Source organism: Schistocerca piceifrons, chromosome 8 (assembly GCF_021461385.2).
Source record: "Schistocerca piceifrons isolate TAMUIC-IGC-003096 chromosome 8, iqSchPice1.1, whole genome shotgun sequence".
Taxonomy (NCBI): domain Eukaryota; kingdom Metazoa; phylum Arthropoda; class Insecta; order Orthoptera; family Acrididae; genus Schistocerca; species Schistocerca piceifrons.
Genome location: NC_060145.1, coordinates 238371177 through 238393240, shown reverse-complemented (window position 1 = coordinate 238393240; position 22064 = coordinate 238371177). Strand labels below are relative to the sequence as shown.

At 39.1% G+C, this 22064-nt stretch overlaps 1 protein-coding gene across 1 annotated transcript in view; it reads right to left on the bottom strand.

Moving 5' to 3' along the window:
* LOC124711185 (rabankyrin-5-like) overlaps positions 1-22064 on the bottom strand; it is a 431684-nt gene that overhangs the window by 27813 nt on the left and 381807 nt on the right. Inside the window, exon 19 of the mRNA XM_047241114.1 lies at positions 757-963. Within this exon, the coding sequence (XP_047097070.1) occupies positions 757-963 (207 nt within the window). The remainder of the gene's footprint in view (positions 1-756; positions 964-22064) is intronic.

Sequence of the window (22064 nt, the reverse complement as noted above, 5' to 3'; positions counted from 1 at the left end):
AGTTTAGAGCCAGTAGTTACAAACTTTCTAGCAGTACTGGTGGTGTTTTTTTTATTTTAAATTTTTTAAAAAGAAAACAATTACTTACTCGTACAATTGTGAACAATCAATAATTAGTTCTACCCACACATTTGTGATTAGTAGTTATCAAATGTAAAATACAACTGGTTATTTTCACCAAAGGAATATAATTGAATGTAATTTGATGTTTGTCATTCTGTGTTATTCTGAACTCACATGAAAGTCATATTCCAGGCAGTTATTAATACACGCATACACCATGTATGTGCCATGTACAGATATAGCCAACACACTCAAATATCATAGTACAAAACAATACCAATAAAATAAGAAAGGCATCTGCATAATGACAATTAGTGACGTCCAATACTGTCAGTTTCATGCATTTAGCAATGTGGCACTATTTTTTTATGAGTCACACGGAAAACTACTACTCAGATATGAACTAACAGTTAGCCTTTCAACATTAAGACCACTTTCAAACACAATACTTTACAATCCAGTAGAAATAGTAACAGCACTACTCACAGCATTAACAAAAACAACAAAAATTACTCTAATTTTCCCTTGTAACAAACGTGTCAGAAGTGTGTTTGTTTCGTACTTCGAAAATTGCACACTGGGATCCTTCACCTTCAATTTTTTTTCTCCACCATTTACGAAAACTTGGAAGATACCAAGGAAATAACCAGTACATTGTGTTAAGAGAAAACAAGATGTGATATTTATTCTCACCTCGGCATCCAGCTGTGATTCAGTAAGAAGTACACGTGCTGTGCCTAGTTGACCTTCACGGCAAGCAATATGCAATGCATTATCTCCTTCTGAATCTGAGGCATCTGCATCAGCACCATTCTGTAGCAAAGCTGACACAACAGCTGCATGACCTGCTCCAGCTGCAACATGCAAAGCTGTTCTTCGGTGTGCATCACGGTCATCTACCTGCCAGAATTAATTAAATGCACTATATGAATATACAAGTAACATACAAAGTATGAATAAACAGCTATAGTTCATATTGAATTACCACATTTGAGCAGGCCCTGAGAGGAGCAGAGCTACATCATCAATAAGCTTTCTGACTAGGGTACTAAAGAAGTTAATTTTGAAATATTATGGTTTTATTTCATATCTGACTAACTGCAGTAACAGTTCAAATACACTTCACTGTTATCACAACATTCATACTGTTTATTATGTAACAGTTCTGCAGCAACACTAAAATAATTCTCTATTCTGACATATAAAAACTTTTCCAGCACTATACAGCCGTCATTTCACCGCCACACCCAGTCTTTTAATTTCTTTTTATTTCTCTCCTTTCCGCTACTTCCTCCCCCCCCCCCCCCCCCCTCCTCTCCTGCCCTCTGTCTAAACTGCAGCACTTCACTGTCCACCACCCCCACCATACTATCCCTCCCCCTTCCCGCCCCAGCCTCCTCCTCACCACCACCCAGTTGCCACTCCCATCATGCACTGGTACTGCTGTTAGCAGTGTGGTTTCAGTTATCTGAGACTGCAGATGTGTGTGCAAGTTGCATTTGCGTGTGTGTGTGTGTGTGTGTGTGTGTGTGTGTGTGTGTGTGTGTGTGTGTGTCTATTGCTGACAAAGGCCTTAATGGCCAAAAGCTATAATTGTGTGAATCTTTTTGTTGTGCCTATCGCGACTCAGCTTTTCCGCTGTATGGTGAGTAGCAACTTCCCTTCTCTAATACTGATGTAAAAACTTTGATAATATATAGTTGAATATCTAGTTGAATCTAACCTATTTCACTACTGAATATTGATAGGCCTGGCAATCACGCACACACACTGCACCTGGACAACTTTACACACATCCACTCTCACACAGACACGAAATATACAATTCCTTCAACTGCTGGATTATTACTCTTAATACTGTATTGTTGAGCCGTAACCAGACTGACTCACAGTAGTGTGTAAATCATGTGACAAACTTTCAGTAAATGTCACATCAAGAGAGAACCTAGTTAGCAAAGAGGATAAGAATGTAACATACAGTATTTTTACAACATGCATAAGACGTTTGTTCTTGTATATTAGTATCTAATCCCTGGGGGCTAAATAACTACACAGAAATAGACTTATCTTTGCACTGAGAAAGTGGCAGTTGTATCTGTATCTTCTTTGATAATTCTCAGGTACAAATGGCAAAAAGCAAAAGATTGCAGGACAAAAATATTATGTAACAGATTTTATACATTCTACAATGATTCTTTATTCTCTCTTTTTATCATCTGGCTGTCTGAACAAGGCCACTGCCTGCTGAAACCCTGTTATAGCAATGCATCATGCTCATGCTATAGCATCATAAAAATATATTAAATAGTGGTAGATATTTTTAATTTGCAATCTCAATTTGGCAAAAATAGAAACCATAAAATAGCAGTAACATCTGAATGCCTGTTACAAAGAGAAGTTACAAGTTAAATAAATAGCAAATTCTATTAAGTAAAACAAAATCCACGAAAGATTTTGATATCTATAAATTCAGAATTAATAACAAAAAATTCCACTAAATTAAATGGTGCTTTTGAAGCTTTCTTGCGGATTAAAACAGTATGTCAGATCTTGAGTCAAATCTGAACTCTTACCTCCCACAGGAAATGTTAACTGACAGCAACAAAAGGTAAGGATCCTGGTTGAAATCTTGGTATGACAGTTTTAATTTGTTATGAAATTCTGTATCATGCACACTGATGCAGAGTGGAAGGGTCAACCTGAGTAGTGATTTTGGCTAAGAGCTCTTGGCTGGAGTAGGTGATAGGGACTGTACACATATTAATGTATTTGTGCCAAGCAAACACCTAAGCAGTAAGACGTAGGGAAACTGTCAGGAATACTGGGGAAGATTGAGGATCCAGAAAGCGTAAAGCGGGGAAAAGGAGATACTAAATGGAAATATGGAAATCTTAGTGTGTAGTAGGAAAGTACCAGGGGGGACTATTAAGGTGTCATTAAAGTCAACCATATTATGCTCAGCGGCATGTTGTATGGGTAAGGAGCTCTATTTAGTGGAGGGGTGGTGCCTGTCAACCTATAAACAGCTCATAAGACTTTTAATATACTCTGAGAAGGACTGTGAGTCACTATACATGAAGTATCCTCATGTGAAAAGACACTGTGAGAGGCATGTTTTATTGTGTAATCAATGACAGTTGTTGAAGTACAGATCCTGCTGGTAATTAGTATTCTAATGTGAACAAAGGCTCCGTAAGAGCCACTGCTGAAGTGGAGTTGAACATCAAGGAATTAGGCACTCTCAAAGAGAACAAGATAAAATTGAAAGAGACAAAAATGTTCATATTCTAGAGGGATGAGAGTAGAATCTCTTACAAATGAAAGGTTTCTGAAAATGGACTAGGTGAAAGGTGCAGTATCTATGTGGCCAGAATGATATCTTTAGATGGACCATGAAAACACTGACGTAGGAAAGTGTTATGTAAGTACCCATGCCAGTTCTATGAACTTTTTTTTAAGTTTAACGAGTCATTCATAGAATGAGGTGCGACACGTCATTCATAGAATGAGGTGTTCCATGTCCTTGCTCTCCATTGCCTGATGAAATATGTTTGTGCATTAAGGTAGCTAGTAAGTAGGAAGTGTCCCACTTTTGGGAAGTTTCTAATGGTTTGTGCAGATTGTAGCTGTAGTGATCCTGTGCTATTACTGATGAAAGCAGCAGACTTGTGCTTCTACCTGCTTAGGGTAAGTTAATTGCTCCATGGGGCTGTGAGTGACGAGCAGGGAGCACAGGTGACACCCATGATGTCAAAGAAATCATTGCCAAAACAACTGATGTTCAGATTTTATTGTAAAAATTTTTCAGAGTCTCTTGTGAGATGCACTCATGAAACCATCTATCTGGAATTTAATGCCTGTGAAGTCGACCAGTCAGATGTTAGGAGTGTATGTTATTGGAAATACATGATGTTCATCATCTCTGGGTGTGTTATTCTGCTGAATACAAGAAAAATGTCTCTTTCAGTATCTTCAACGCTGTGGATTGAAGTCCATAGGGAGGAAGCTGGTTCACAGTTCAAGTGCACTGCATAGCACAACCCCTGCAGCATGGATATTGTATGGCAGCTGACAGAAAATGTGAGAGAATTGGAAAATCCAATAAAATATAAGAGCTCCAGATTGAAGGTTTCAATGACCCATTCCTATCACCACCAGTAGGAAAATAAGCCACAAAACATTTCATTTAGCAACCTCAATGAAGGACGAGAAGATAAGGTGCAAAGAAAGAGATGAAAAGAAGGTTTTAAACAAAAATTTCACAAAAATATTCAAGAATATATGTTGTCAAATTCAAGAAGTCAACAATGGAACATCTAGCAGTGCATACATTATACAGCTGCACTCAAATTATTAATACATTAAAGATGAAGATGTCTGTGTAGAAACGAGTTGTGCACATACAGTTCAAGTTGTGACATGGAATATTTTACATCTGTTCTTAAGAGAAGATTTCTGATGACGGAAAGTGTCCACAGAGTGATTCACCACAGCACACAGTTACGTCATATGGTGAGATGTATTAACCAAAATTTATGACAAAATTTTATGGTTTGTTCATAGTAGACATTGATAAGGAGTGACATAGATGAACTGTGTTAAAATTATAAAATTTGTCACAACTGCTAAGTAGTGGCAAACACAGAATTATAAGTTTTGTAATATTCTGAGCCAATCGCCACACATAAAAGGCAAGTGAAACACAGGGAATTGATGCAACTGCTTTATTTGCTGAATTTCAAGAGGAAATGTTTAAAAAATTAGAGGGTGTTCTTAAGGTGCAATTGGATAGTATTAATGCAGAATTAGCTGTGCTTAAAATGCAATGTGAAACTAATAAACTAAACAAGAGGGAATACTAAGTATAATAACAACACAGGGAAATTGGTTATGAAAAATCATCCCGGAGCCACTCTGTAGCAGTTTTGGATATGTTGGGTGTCACATTGTCCTGCTGCAATTGCCCAAGTGCATCAGAATGCACAATGGACATGAATGGATGAAGGTTATCAGACAGGATGCTTACGTACGTGTCAAGGTCCCATACCACTCCAACTGCACATGCCCCACACCATTACAGAGCTTCCACCAGCTTGAAGAGTCCCCTGCTGACATGCAGGGTCCATGGATTCACGAGGTTGTCTTCATACCCATACGTATCCATCCGCTCGATACAATTTAAAACTAGCCCTGCAACATGTTTCCAGTCAACAACAGTCCAATGTTGGTGTTGATGGGCCCAAGCAAAGTGTAAAGCTTTGTGTCGTATAGTCATCAAGAGTACACAAGTGGGCCTTCAGCTCAGAAAGCCCATATCGATGTTTCGCTGAATGGTTCACATGCTGACACTTGTTTATCGCCTAGTATTGAAATTTGCAGCAAATTACAGAAGGATTACACTTCTGTCACGATGAACAATTCTCTTCGGTCACTGGCGGTCCCATCCTTGCAGGATCTTTTTCTGGCAGCAGCAATGTTGGAGATTTGCTGTTTTAGCAGATTTGTGATATTCACTCATGAAATGGTCATACGGGGAAATCCTCACTTCATTGCTACATAGGAGATGCTGTTTGCCATTGTTCATGTGCCAACTACGACATCATGTTCAAACTCACTTAAATCTTGATAACCTGCCATTTTAGCAGCAGTAACTGATCTAACAACTGTGCCAGAGACTTCTTGTCTTGTATAGGCATTGCCGTCTGTGGTGCCATCTTCTGTCTGTTTACATCTCTCTGTATTTGAATATGCATGCCTATACCAGTTTCTTTGGCACTTCATTGTATTTCTTACGTGCCTTTTCTAGAGCTTTCCCAAGAGCACTTAGTCATTTAGTCGGTGACATGACAGAATGGGGAACAGTCATTTCCAAGGATTTTAAATAATGGGAAGACTTTATGAACAATTTGAAAGAAAATATCCGTCTATAAGAAAACAGGAGGTGTTGATGTTACAATTTTTAGACACCTAAGTATTATAATAATTCTTGGGGTGGCTAAAAGAAATATACTGAATGGAATTTAATTCTATCAGAGTAAAACTATTTTGCACAAGTGTTAGTTGGGAAACTTCCACAGTACATACAGAAGGAGATTTTGTATAGAGGAGGAAGGATGTGAAGGAGCTACTGACCTTTTTCTTTCAAGAATTGCCTCCCAAACTCTGGTGTGTCATACATGAAATTATTATAAAAATGTCTATCTGGCAACAATGGAGCCAACTGCTGGCAGCAGTACACCCATGTGATGATTGTGAGTAGCAGTGATTCACAAATTTGGTAACACTGTCTCTTTCCCACCCCACCATCACAAACACAGAACACTGTCTAGCCTATGATGCATCATTGCCATCTACAGTGTCAGTGAACTTTAACTGAAAGTGATGTGTGTTATCAGTAATAGTATAATATTTTTGTTAGCAGCTACATTCGTAACGGAAAAAAAATAATGAAAAAAAGAGTATTCATATGATGTGGGCTACAAATTGAAAGTAATAGCATAGTCAACAATGATTATGATGATGATGATGATGATGATGATGAAAGTTCAGATGATAATTCTCATTGATTTCAAAGGACAGTTCAGTTTTATAAACTAAGAATTTGTTTAATGTGGCTTTGCAATCTAACTATAAAAATGGTAAAAATGTTATTTTTTTAAAAAAATTGCTTAAAAATTAAGGTGTTTCTTACAGCCCATATAATACTGTATACAAACAGAAGTACAGGATGAAAGGGGAGTAATTATTGTCATATATCCCAAAATAACTGTACCAGAGAAACAGAATCAAACTACACAACAAGTGAATATACAATTTTTCACAAAACATCCTGTGAAACTTGTAGACACTAGTATGAACCAGATTACAACTCACTCTGATCAAAATGAGATATGCACTAACAAAACCATTATAACGTAGGAAAATGGGGGATCATCCTTGAGAGAGGGCCAAAATTAAGGATGTGATATTTCAGCAGTAGGCCCAAAGACACAGAAATAGGCTTTGTTTAGTCAAATGTTATCAGTGAGGGATCAGTTGGTAGAAGGAAAACAATTTTCAAAAGAAGAATAAGCAAAACTTTTGTATTAGGCACAAAGGAAGGTAAACCAGTAGATATTTATATAATAGAGGGAAACATTCCATGTGGGAAAAATATATCTAAAAACAAAGATGATGTAACTTACCAAACGAAAGCATTGATATGTTGATAGACACACAAACACGAACACACACACAAAATTCAAGGTTTCGCAACCAACGGTTGCTTCATCAGGAAAGAGGGAAGGAGAGGGAAAGACGAAAGGATGTGGCTTTTAAGGGAGAGGGTAAGAAGTCATTCCAATCCCGGGAGCAGAAAGACTTACCTTAAGGGGAAAAAACTTGCCCTTCAATATATCATCTCTTCCCGTTACCCACCAGGCCTCAACCTCCGCTAATTTCAAGTTGCCGCCACTCATACCTCACCTGTCATTCAACAACATCTTTGCCTCTGTACTTCCGCCTTGACTGACTTCTCTGCCCAAATTCTTTGCCTTTACATATGTCTGCTTGTGTCTGCATATGTGCGGATGGATATATGTGTGTGTGTGTGTGTGTGTGTACACCAGTATGTACCTGTCCTTTTTTCCTCATAAGGTAAGCCTTTCCGCTCCCGGGATTGGAATGACTCCTTACCCTCTCCCTTAAAACCCACATCCTCTCGTCTTTCCCTCTCCTTCCCTCTTTCCTGATGAAGCAACCGTTGGTTGCGAAAGCTTGAATTGTGTGTGTGTGTGTGTGTGTGTGTGTGTGTGTGTGTGTGTGTGTGTGTGTGTTTGTCTATCAACATACCAATGCTTTCGTTTGGTAAGTTACATCATCTTTGTTTTTAGATATATTTTCCCCAGTAGATATTTATATACATTTGGGAAGTGAAATCTCATTACTATCGCAAGAACAGTTAGTATATGTTAAGAACCCATGTTACTATCCCATGATGCCAGTTGGTGGGTGGGTGGGGGGGTGTGCCATTGCACATCACTGGAATAACTGGCACTAAAGAGAGAATTTTCAGAGAAGAAACTCAAACAACATTAAGTACGAATAATTTTAATGTTCACGCAAAAGTGTAAACTTACAGGTATTATTAGGCATCAATTTGTTAATAAAATATACAGGACAGTTAGATTTTGATAGCAAAATCTTTTATATGCAACATGGACAATGTCTTTATGTGAACCATCCAACACAATATGAAAGGGTATATATGAGTGTGTATTTAGTAACACACACTCATAGAAATTATGAAGTAAGTGAAAGAGAATGTATAGCTGGAGAAAATTTATTATGTCATAAGGCTTACAAGTCTAATCTCTTAACCGAAGACCAGAAGAAAGACTTAGATAATATTTTACAGAAGTACCGAGATGTATTTTCTGACAAATTAGGACTAACAGAAGGCTGTGTGTGTCATTTCAAACTTAAAGACAGTGAATCCTTCTTTTGTAAATAATATCCAATGTCTTTAGTTTTACGAGCAGCAGTCGAAGACAAAATAAATAAAACGGCAGAAAACAAGGATATAGAAAGAAATCTTAATGTCCAAAATAATCCACTGCTAGTGGTAAGGAAAGCTACAGGAGGACCACGTTTGGTATGGTCTTCAGTCCTGAGACTGGTTTGATGCAGCTCTCCATGCTACCCTACCCTGTGCAAGCTTCTTCATCTCCCATTACTTACTGCAACCTACATCCTTCTGAATCTGCTTAGTGTATTCATCTCTTGGTCTCCCTCTAAGATTTTTACTCTCCACACCGCCCCCCCCCCCCCCCCCAATGCTAAATTTGTGATCCCTTGATGCCCCAGAACATGTCCTAATAACCAGTCCCTTCCTTTTGTCAAGTTGTGCCACAAACTCCCCTTCTCCCCAATTCTATTCAATACCACCTCATTAGTAATGTGACCCACCCATCTAATCTTCAGCAGTCTTCTGTAGCACCACATTTCAAAAGCTTCTATTCTCTTCTTATCCAAACTATTTATCGTCCATGTTTCACTTCCATACATGGCTACACTCCATACAAATACTTTCAGAAACGACTTCCTGACACTTAAATCTATACTCAATGTTAACAAATTTCTCTTCTTCAGAAACACTTTCCTTGCCATTGCCAGTCTACATTTTATATCTTCTCTACTTCGACCATCATCAGTTATTTTGCTCCCCAAATAGTGAAACTCCTTTACTACTTTAAGTGTCTCATTTCCTAATCTAATTCCCACAGCATCACCCGACTTAATTTGACTACATTCCATTATCCTTGTTTTGCTTTTGTTGATGTTCATCTTATATCCTCCTTTCAAGACACTGTCCATTCCGTTCAACTGCTCTTCCAAGTCCTTTGCTGTCTCTGACAGAATTATAATGTCATCGGCCATCGGCGAGCCTCAAAGTTTTTATTTCTTCTCCATGGATTTTAATACCTACTCCGAATTTTTCTTTTGTTTCCTTCACTGCTTGCTCAATATAGACATTGAATAACATCGGGGATAGGCTACAACCCTGTCTCAATCCCTTCCCAACCACTGCTTCCCTTTCATGTCCCTCGACTCTTATAACTGCCATCTGGTTTCTGTACAAATTGTAAATAGCCTTTCGCTCCCTGTATTTTACCCCTGCCACCTTCAGAATTTGAAAGAGAGTATTCCAGTCAACATTGTCAAAAGCTTTCTCTAAGTCTACAAATGCTAGAAACATAGGTTTGCCTTTCCTTAATCTTTCTTCTAAGATAAGTCGTAAGGTCAGTATTGCCTCACGTGTTCCAGTGTTTCTACGGAATCCAAACTGATCTTCCCCGAGGTTGGCTTCTACTAGTTTTTCCATTCGTCTGTAAAGAATTCGTGTTAGTATTTTGCAGCTGTGACTTATTAAGCTGATAGTTTGGTAATTTTCACATCTGTCAACACCTGCTTTCTTTGGTATTGGAATTATTATATTCTTCTTGAAGTCTGAGGGTGTTTCTCCTGTCTCATACATCTTGCTCACCAGATGGTAAGTTTCGTCAGGACTGGCACTCCCAAGGCTGTCAGTAGTTCTAATGGAATGTTGTCTACTCCCGGGTCCTTGTTTCGACTCAGGTCTTTCAGTGCTCTGTGAAACTCTTCACGCAGTATCATATCTCCCATTTCATCTTCATCTACATCCTCTTCCATTTCCATAATATTGTCCTCAAGTACATCACCCCTGTACAGACCCTCTATATACTCCTTCCACCTTCCTGCTTTCCTTTCCTTTCCTTTCTTTGCTTAGAACTGGGTTTCCATCTGAGCTCTTGATATTCATGCAAGTGGTTCTCTTTTCTCCAAAGGACTCTAATTTTTCTGTAGGCAGTATCTATCTTACCCCTAGAGAGATAAGCCTCTACATCCCTACATTTGTCCTCTAGCCATCCCTGCATAGCCATTTTGCACTTCCTGTCGATCTCATTTTTATTTATTTATTTACTTATTGTTCCGTGGGACCAAATTAAGGAGAAGTCTCCATGGTCATGGAACGAGTCAATACATGAAATTATAACAAGATATTAGAAACAGATAAAATGAAATATAAAAAAACATATTCAGGTGACAAGTCGTAAGTTTAAATGAAGAAAATCAACAATGTAACACTGGAATTTGCTTAATTTTTTAGCTCTTCCAGGAGCTCCTCAACAGAATAGAAGGAGTGAGCCATGAGGAAACTCTTCAGTTTAGACTTAAAAGAGTTTGGGCTACTGCTAAGATTTTTGAGTTCTTGTGGTAGCTTATTGAAAATGGATGCAGCAGAATACTGCACTCCTTTCTGCACAAGAGTCAAGGAAGTGCATTCTACATGCAGATTTGATTTCTGCCTAGTATTAACTGAGTGAAAGCTGCTAACTCTTGGGAATAGGCTAATATTGCTAACAACAAACGACATTAAAGAAAATATATACTGTGAGGGCAATGTCAGAATTCCCAGATTTTTGAATAGGGGTCGACAAGAAGTTCTCGAACTTACACCACATATAGCTCGAACAGCCCGTTTTTGAGCCAAAAATACCCTTTTTGAATCAGAAGAATTACCCCAAAAAATAATACCATACGACATAAGCGTATGAAAATATGCGAAGTAGACTACTCTTCGTGTTGAAGTGTCACTTATTTCAGATACTGTTCTAATGGTAAATAAAGCAGTATTTAGCTTCTGAACAAGATCCTGGACATGGGCTTTCCTCAACAGCTTACTATCTATCCGTACGCCTAGGAACTTGAACTGTTCCGTCTCGCTTATAATATGCCTATTCTGTCCGATCAAAATATCGGTTCTTGTTGAATTGTGAGTTAGAAACTGTAAAAACTTAGTCTTACTGTGATTTAGCATCAAATTATTTTCCACAAGCCACGAACTTATTTCATGAACTACATTATTTGTTACTGTTTCAATATTACACACAAGATCCTTCACTATCAATCTGGTGTCATCAGCAAACACAAATATTATTGAATCACCTGTAATACTAGAAGGCATATCATTTATATAAATAAGAAACAGCAGTGGCCCCAGCACCGACCCTTGGGGAACGCCCAACTTAACAGCGCTCCATTGGGACTGAACATCACTACCACTCTCAATATTGCGGAGAATTACCATCTGCTTTCTGTTCTTAAAGTAAGAGGCGAACCAATTGTAAGCTACTCCCTTTACTCCATAATGGTCCAACTTCTGCAGTAATATTTTGTTGTCAACACAGTCAAAAGCCTTCGTTAAATCAAAGAAAACACCTAGTGTTCGCAACCTTTTATTTAATCCGTCCAAAACCTCACAGAGAAAAGAGAATATAGCATTTTCAGTTGTTAAACCATTTCTAAAACCAAACTGAACATTTGACAGCAAATTATGTGAATTTAAATGCTCCAGTGACCTTGTATATACAACCTTCTCAATAACTTTAGCAAACACCGATGGCATAGAAACAGGTCTAAAATTGTCAACATTATCAATGTCTCCCTTTTTATGAAGTGGCTTCACTACCGAGTACTTCAATCGGTCAGGAAACCGACCATTCCTAAAGGAAAAGTTACAGATATGGCTGAGAACTGGGCTAACATACATAGAACAATACTTCAGTATTCTGCTGGATACCCCGTCATATCTACGAGAGTTCTTGGTCTTTAGTGATTTAATTATTAACTCAATCTCCCTCTTGTCAGTATCATGGAGGAGCATTTCAGGTAACAGTCTCGGAACACTTTTTTCTAAGAGCGCTATATGATTCCCTGTTGGGACTATGTTTCTATTTAGCTCACCTGCTATATTCAGAAAGTGATTATTAAATACTCTACATATATACGACTTATCAGTAACGCGGACATTCCCACTACGCACTGATTCTATATCCTCGACCTGTCTCTGCAGACCAGCAACTACCTTTACGACTGACCATATGGTTTTAATTTTATCCTGAGACTTAGCTATTCTATCTGCATACCACATACTTTTTGCCTTCCTAATAACATTTTTAAGCACCTTACAATACTGTTTGTAATGAGCTGCTGCATTTAGATTTTGACTGTTTCTAACGTTTTGATATAATTGCCACTTTGTTCTACAAGATATTCTTATCCCTCTAGTCAGCCACCCAGGCTGCCTGTTTGTGCTAGTACCCTGTTTTAAACGTTCCAATGGAAAGCAACTTTCAAAGAGCATGAGAAAAGTCTTGAGAAAAGCATTATATTTATCATCTACTGTATCAGCGCTATAAACATCTTGCTACTCTTGTTCCTTTATAAGGTTTACAAAGGTCTCTACAGCAACTGGATCAGTTTTCCTGAACAGCTGATGACTATATTTAACACGTGTTGCAGCACAAAAATCCTTTAAAGTTAAAATTTGTGCATCATGACCTGAAAGGCCATTCACCTTTTTGCTAACAGAATGCCCTTCTAGTAATGAGGAATGAACAAGAATGTTGTCTATGGTTGTTCTACTGTTCCCTTGCACTCTCGTTGGAAAGAATACGGTTTGCATAAGATTATATGAATTAAAGAGGTCTACCAGCATCCTCTTCCTTGCACAATCACTTATACAATTAATATTGAAGTCACCACATATAACTAACTTTTTGTATTTCCTATAAAGTGAACCAAGAACCTCCTCTAGCTTTAGCAAAAATGTTGTGAAATCGGAGTCTGGGGATCTATAAATAACAACAGTTAGAAGTTTAGCTCCGTTAAATTTAACCACACCTGCACAACATTCAAACACCTTTTCAGTGCAGTACTTTGAAACATCAATTGACTCAAATGGGATGCCGTTTTTCACATACATGGCTACCCCCCACACCGCAAAGAGCTCTTCGAAAAGCTGCCAGCCAACCTGTATCCTGGTAAAGGAACCCTCTGAATTATCTCCTTATTTAAGAGGTGTTCAGATATACCAATAATTTCAGAGTCAACATCTATAAGCAGTTCACTAACTTTATCTCTAATACCTTGTATATTTTGATGAAATATACTAATCCCTCATTACTCGGATACCTAAGCTTTGTCAAAAGTGATTCCCTTGTTAGAGAGACTTCCCTTAAGCAGGAATACCTATCAGCTGACTTCAATCTAAAAAAGGTGCAGCTCTAACACCCACTACTGCAGGAATTTTCCCATGAGTGATCCCAACCCCACCTATGCTGTCACCCATAAGCTTTGCCAACCTCCCCTTCCCATACCTGTTGAAGTGCAGGCCATGTCTAGTGAAACCCGTCCTGCTGATAGACTCCACCGACACCACTGAAATGTGACCCATGCCTTCTGTCATCAGCGCACCCGCAAGTCGCATGCTATTAGGCCTGACGGCTGTATTAAGATGAGGCCGATCGTGACAGTGAAACAGTTCCACGAAATGCACATTTGTGTTGCCAGTCTGAGTGGCTATCTTTTCCAGGTCACCATCTATGTTATACTCCCCATCCCTATCAATACTATTACCAGCCCCACCCACAATCACTACCTGATCATCTTTAGTAAAATCCCTACATAACCGCCCTATGTTAACAGTCACCTGAGCCAACCCTGCATTAGGCTTCACAATGCTGGTGACCTGGTACTCACTCCCCAACACTTCCTGCAACTGCTGGCCTACACCTCTGCCATGAGAACTACCTAACAGCAGAACCTTCTTCTTCCTCTTCGACTTTGCAACTGTTCTAGGCACAGTAACTACTGAGGTCTGCTGCATACTTCCTACATCTACAGCTACTAGAGATTCCTCTCCACTAGACTCTGACAGTTGGTCATATCTATTGTAAACACCAATAGTAAAACTATCTGAAAATCTTCTTCTCCTAGCAGATCTCTTGCCAACAGCCAGCTCCCATTCCCCAACCCCCTTCTGCCTCCTCATTCTATCTAGCTACTGTGCGTTTTTCAACTGCACCTGAAGGGCACAGATTTTACACTCCTGCTCCTCTATCAACTTACTCTTGCTACATAACCTGCAGTTCCAGGAGAGGATCTCACCAGAATGCCCACCGGCTTCCCCACTGCATTCCCCCCAGTTAAAATACTTCGAACAAGTCTCACACCACAATCCACTACTCACGAACTTACGGCAAAGCCCACACTTCTCACTCATGGTAAAATTTTACTTTTTCTAAGTTCCGCTACTACAATAAGAAGATGTTAAAAACCTGACTACAATAATCACAAACTTACTCTACAAGGGAAGTAACTACTATTATTAACAGTATTAATAAACAACAAATGTGAATATAGCAAAAGATTAATACAGAAAGAGAATCAAACGTCTGATGACACAGTAACGAAGCTGAAAACAGTTCCCAAAAGGTTCTTCTGAAATTATTTCACCAGAAAACACCAAGAACACCGGTTGAAGACTACTAAAGTTCCTAAATAAACCACTATACACAAACAATTAATTAGTACTTAGCTTTCGATGTGCCGCTACAGCTGCAACTGGTCAGCGCGGAATGTAAACACAGGCAAGAGGTTAAGTTGCTCGATACGAAACACTCACAAATATCAGGTCACAACACAAGAATGGCAGAGGTGAATGAAGAAACCACTAATACGTCACTTATATAGTAAATATTATCACAAAAACCATTAAAATATGTATCCGAAACCTAAAAATATATGGAAACTTAGAGAGCGATCTCACACGCAGACGTTTGTATTCCTTTTTGCCTACTTCTTTTACTGCATTTTTATATTTTCTCCTTTCATCAATTAAATTCAATATTTCTTCTGTTACCCAAGGATTTCTACTAGCCCTCATCTTTTTACCTACTTCATCATCTGCTGCCTTCACTACTTCATCCCTCAGAGCAACCCATTCTTCTTCTACTGTATTTCTTTCCCCCATTCCTGTCAATTGTTCCCTCATGCTCTCCCTGGAACTCTCTACAACCTCTGGTTCTTTCAGTTTATCCAGGTCCCACCTCCTTAAATTCCCGCCTTTTGGCAGTTTCTTCAGTTTTAATCTACAGGTCATAACCAATAGATTGTGGTCAGAGTCCACATCTGCCCCTGGAAATGTCTTACAATTTAAAACCTGGTTCCTAAATCTCTGTTTACCATTATATAATCTATCTGATACCTTCTAGTATCTCCAGGATTCTTCCAGGTATACAACCTTCTTTTATGATTCTTGAACCAAGTGTTAGCTATGATTAAGTTATGCTCTGTGCAAAATTCTACCAGACGGCTTCCTCTTTCATTTCTTACCCCCAATCCATATTCACCTACTATATTTCCTTCTCTCCCTTTTCCTCCTCTCGAATTCCAGTCACCCATGACTATTAAATTTTCGTCTCCCTTCACTACCTAAATCATTTCTTTTATCTCATCATACATTTCATCAATTTCTTCATCATCTGCAGAGTTAGTTGGCACATGAACTTGTACTACTGTATACTAGGTGTGGGCTTCGTGTGTATCTTGGCCACAATAATGCATTCACTATGCTGTTTGTAGTAGCTTACCTGCACTCCTATTTTTTTATTCATTATTAGACCTACTCCTGCATTACCCCTATTTGATTTTGTATTTATAACCCTGTATTCACCTGACCAGAAGTCTTGTTCCTCCTGCCACCGAACTTTACTAATTCCCACTATATCTAAATTTAACCTATGCATTTCCCTTTTTAAATTTTCTAACCTACCTGCCCGATTAAGAGATCTGACATTCCACGCTCCGATCCGTAGAATGCCGGTTTTCTTTCTCCTGATAATGACGTCCTCTTGAGTAGTTCCCGCCCGGAGATCCGAATGGGGGAATATTTTACCCAAGAGGACACCATCATCATTTAACCATACAGTAAAGCTGCATGCCCTCAGGAAAAATTACGGCTGTAGTTTCCCCTTGCTTTCAGCTGTTTGCAGTACCAGCACAGCAAGGCCGTTTTGGTTAGTGTTACAAGGCCAGATCAGTCAATCATCCAGACGGTTGCCCCTGCAACTACTGAAAAGGCTGCTGCCCCTCTTCAGGAAGCACACGTTTGTCTGGCCTCTCAACAGATACCCCTGTGTTGTGGTTGAACCTACGGTATGGTCATCAGTATCGCTGAGGCACGCTAGCCTCCCCACCAATGGCAAGGTCCATGGTTCATGAAGCCTTAGCGAACGAATTACTACAGGAGTTGTTGATATATGTAGATGACATTTTAATAGTATCCAAGACGTGGGAAGAACATTGTAAAAGATTGATTGAAGCCTTACAAAAATTTTGAAAGAAAGGAATTGTGATTAAACTCACCAAATCCCACTTCAGATGAGAAGAGGTTAAGTTCCTAGGGCATCTGGTAGGCATATATGGGATCAAACCTGACCCAGAACACACAAGGGCAATTAAGGAATGTCCGGAACCAAGAAATATAAAAAAAAGGTTCATTCATCAGTTTAGCTGGGTTTTATCATCAATTCATACAAGGACAAAAGATGAACAGCCTGAGATGATTATTCTCATTAAAGCAAAAATCTAAATGGGTATGGGATGAGGAAACACCAGAAGTTTTTCAAAACATTAAGCTATCTTTAGGAAATGCACCCATATTGCAAGATCCAAAATTAAATGAACCTTTCAAACTAGCAACAGATGCATCTGAACATGGATAGTATGCGAGGTGTTTCAGGGAAAATGGGACCCTGATATAGGAGAGTGTAATACTATTGCTGTCGTGAGTCATTGTTTAAATAAAGATGAACTAAATTACATAGCTATGGTAAAAGAATTGCTTGTGATTCTGTGGAACATTAAGAAGTTTCAAACATTAATTGGGGGATCAAAAACAGTCATTTATACTGACCATCAGGCATTATAATGTTTAATGGAAAGCTGCCTCTTGCATGACCGTCTAATGCATTGGGCATTATTCTTATGATATCATATAGAAACTGTTCGCATTAAAAGATCACAAAATATTGTTCTGGATGCTTTATCACTATTTCCTCTATGTTTGAATGACATGATGAGGACTTGTGGCTCAGGCGTGATTTTCACTGTAAATTTCCTCTCAATAACTTACATAAATGATGAAGTAAGAAATTTTTTTGTAAGGATTAAACAGAATACTTATTTTGGTGATAAGATAAGTAATGAAAAACCAGCATTATGAACAACCAGAGAGAAAACTATATGGTTCTACAAAGGAGATGCTTTGGTTTGTAAAGCAAAAGAAGGTAAATCAGCTTGAAGGCTGTGTATACCACAAATATGCTGAGAGATCTAATACGGTTTATCCATAAAGGCTATGGTCATTACGGCATACCGAAACGTATACAACACACGAACAAATTCTATTACTTCAAAAATTTGAGAAGTCTTATGATGCTGTGAAGTGTGTCAGAAGGTGAAAGGAGATAATATAGGTATCCCTTATAGGTTGTATCCTATAATACATATGGCATTACATGACTGAACTGCCATAGATATTTTTTTTTGTCAACTACCTCATAGTCACAGTCGAGTTAAGTATATTTCTGCACTTCTAGAATAGTGGTCAAAACGTTAGGCTTTATTTAATGAAGTAAGTACATACACCCATTGTGATACACTGTTTACAGGAATATTCCAGGGATATACGAAAACCATGAGGACTATTAACCGCTTTTGCTCACAATTTATTAGTAACAAAGAGTGTCCTGCATGGGAATGGTGAGACACACAGCTATATCAAGATACCACCCGCAATCCAACCCACGTGAACAAGTCATGAAAGCACTGTGGAGACTATGTAGAACATATTGTTCACAATACCATACACGTGGGTACAACTCATTCCTGATTTTCAGATAGTAATAAATGAACTATGTATTTATTTATTTACTTATTCTTCATAATTGCAGTCTATTACCTGGAAAACTAAAACAAGCCACACAAATCACATTTCCTTGGATACTAAGAAATTATGTATTAATTATGAGAAGAATAGTTGTTGGGGAACCATTATTGAAATTATTTAAGTGGCTATCTACACTCAAAGACTATTTGGAAGACATACATAAGACAGAAGAACTACATCTATACACAGATGTAGATATGAGGATATAGAAGTGTAATAGTAAAGCACTTATTCCAATGTTTAATACTGATGAATTAGTGCTTGTTCGAATTCATCGTAGTTCCAATATAAAGAAAGAAACGAGTAATTTTTTCCAAAGTATTGTGGATCACAAAGGATGTTGAGCACACCATACCAAGCGGCTTTGTATCTTGCAGACCCCACAACACACCAAGATAAAGGTCTATATAATATAGATGTGATAAAATGATTTATTCCCTTGGGAGAACATCCATCTAAGAAAGTTCAGCAGGGTGATGTTTGTAAGGCCCAGAGTTAACTGATCTATTATTTACGCTATCATTTTCAGTGGAATAGTTTCTTCACTCTTTTTCTTTTCTACGGTCTTTTAATAAATATTCTCTCTCACTATCCTGTCCTAGAATCAGGTATATGGAACAGCCAAATTAGTCAAAGAATATACATGTACTGTAAAAGAGTACACATAGTTGCTCATATATTGATATCTCGCATACAAGTGACAAACATTTATACCGGTTAAAATCTATGATTCAATTCAAATCTATCTTTCATATATTCTGTATGAATGTTGCATTATTTTGGTACTTAATGCAATATTATAAGTTTATAGATATGGTACAGTGGTTACATTTAAATGCATTAGAAGAAGAATGCTAAGAACCTTCAATAGTGTATTAGACTGGTTTTTATTTGGAAATTGTCTTAAATTATTAATTATGTCATTTTATAGTCCTAACATGCCATTTTTCCTCTTGAATTTCAGTATTCTTTTATAAAAATGGAAATGAAGTTCAAATGATTTGGACATCCACTAAACTGCTCCATTCGAGTCGCATGATGCCTGTGATGCCACGGCTAGTTCACTGCTACTGCTACATCTACATCCATACTCCGCAAGCCACCCAACGGTGTGTGGCGGAGGGCACTTTACACGTCACTGTCATTACCTCCCTTTTCTGTTTCAGTCGCGTATGGTTCGCGGGAAGAACGACTGTCGGAAAGCCTCCATGCACGCTCGAATCTCTCTAATTTTACATTCGTGATCTCCTCGGGAGGTATAAGTCCCATAACACTCCACTGTGGCACGCCAGAGGTTACTTTAACGTCTGTAGACATCTCTCCATTGAGAACAACATGCTGTGTTCTGTTTGCTAAAAATTCTTCAATCCAGCCACACAGCTCGTCTGATATTCCGTAGGCTCTTACTTTGTTTATCAGGCGGCAGTGCGGAACTGTATCAAACGCCTTCCGGAACTCAAGGAAAATAGCATCTACCTGGGAGCCTGTATCTAATATTTTCTGGGTCTCATGAACAAATAAAGCGAGTTGGGTCTCTCACGATCGCTGTTTCCAGAATCCATGTTGGTTCCTACAGAGTACATTCTGGGTTTCCAAAAACAACATGATACGCAAGCAAAAAACATGTACTAAAATTCTAAAACATATCAACGTCAGAGATATAGGTCTATAGTTTTGCGCATCTGCTCGACGACACTTCTTGAAGACTGGGACAACCTCTGCTCTTTTCCAATCATTTGGAAACTTCCATTCCTCTAGAGACTTGCGGTACACGGCTGTTAGAAGGGGGGCAAGTTCTTTCGCGTACTCTGTGTAGAGTCGAATTGGTATCCCATCAGGTCCAGTGGACTTTCCTCTGTTGAGTGATTCCAGTTGCTTTTCTATTCCTTGGACACTTATTTCGATATCAGCCATTTTTCGTTTGTGTGAGGATTTAGAGAAGGAACTGCAGTGCGGTCTTCCTCTGTGAAACAGCTTTGGAAATAGGTGTTTAGTATTTCAGCTTTACGATTGTCATCCTCTGTTTCAATGCCATCATCATCCCGGAGTGTCTGGATATGCTGTTTCGAGCCACTTACTAATTTAACGTAAGACCAGAACTTCCTAGGATTTTCTGTCAAGTCGGTACATAGAATTTTACTTTTGAATTCACTGAACACTTCACGTATAGCCCTCCTTACGCTAACTTTGACATCGTTTAGCTTCTGTTTGTCTGAGTGATTTTGGCTGCGTTTAAACTTGCAGTGAAGCTCTCTTTGCTTTCGCAATAGTTTCCCAACTTTGTTGTTGAACCACGGTGAGTTTTTCCCATCCCTCACGGTTTTACTCGGCACGTACCTGTCTAAAACGCATTTTACGATTGCCTTGAACTTTTTCCATAAACACTCAACATTGTCAGTGTCGGAACAGAAATTTTCATTTTGATCTGTTAGGTAGTCTGAAATCTGCCTTCTATTACTCTTGGTAAACAGATAAACCTTCCTCCCTTTTTTTATATTCCTATTAACTTCCATATTCAGGGATGCTGCAACGGCCTTATGATCACTGATTCCCTGTTCTGGGCTTACAGAGTCGAAAAGTTCGGGTCTGTTTGTTATCAGTAGGTCCAAGATGTTATCTCCACAAGTCGGTTCTCTGTTTAATTGCTCCAGGTAATTATCGGATAGTGCACTCACTATAATGTCACTCGATGCTCTGTCCCTACCACCCGTCCTAAACATCTGAGTGTCCCAGTCTATACCTGGTAAATTGGAATCTCCACCTAAGACTATAACATGCCAAGAAAATGTATGTGAAATGTATTCCAGATTTTCTCTCAGTTGTTCTGCCATTAATGCTGCCCAGTCGGGTGGTCGGTAAAAGGAGCCAATTATTAACCTAGCTCGGTTGTTGAGTGTAACCTCCACGCATAATAATTCACAGGAACTATCCACTTCTACTTCACTACAGGATAAACTACTACTAACAGCAACAAACACGCCACCACCGGTTGCATGCAATCTATCCTTTCTAAACACCGTCTGTGCCTTTGTAAAAATTTCGGCAGAATTTCTCTCTGGCTTCAGTCAGCTTTCTGTACCTATAACAATTTCAGCTTCGGTGCTTTCTATCAGCGCTTGAAGTTCCGGTACTTTACCAATGCAGCTTCGACAGTTTACAATTACAATACCGATTGCTGCTTGGTCCCCGCATGTCCTGACTTTGCCCCACACCCTTTGAGGCTGTTGCCCTTTCTGTACTTGCCCGAGGCCATCTAACCTAAAAAACCGCCCAGTCCACACCACACAACCCCTGCTACCCGTGTAGCCGCTTGCTGCGTGTAGTGGACTCCTGACCTATCCAGTGGAACCCGAAACCCCACCACCCTATGGTGCAAGTCGAGGAATCTGCAGCCCACACGGTCGCAGAACCGTCTCAGCCTTTGATTCAGACCCTTCACTCGACTCTGTACCAACGGTCCGCAGTCAGTCCTGTCAACGATGCTGCAGATGGTGAGCTTTGCTTTCATTCCGCTAGCGAGACTGGCAGTCTTCACCAAATCAGTTAGCCGCCGGAAGCCAGAGAGGATTTCCTCCGATCCATAGCGACACACGTCATTGGTGCCGACATGAGTGACCACCTGCAGATGGGTGCACCCTGTACCCTT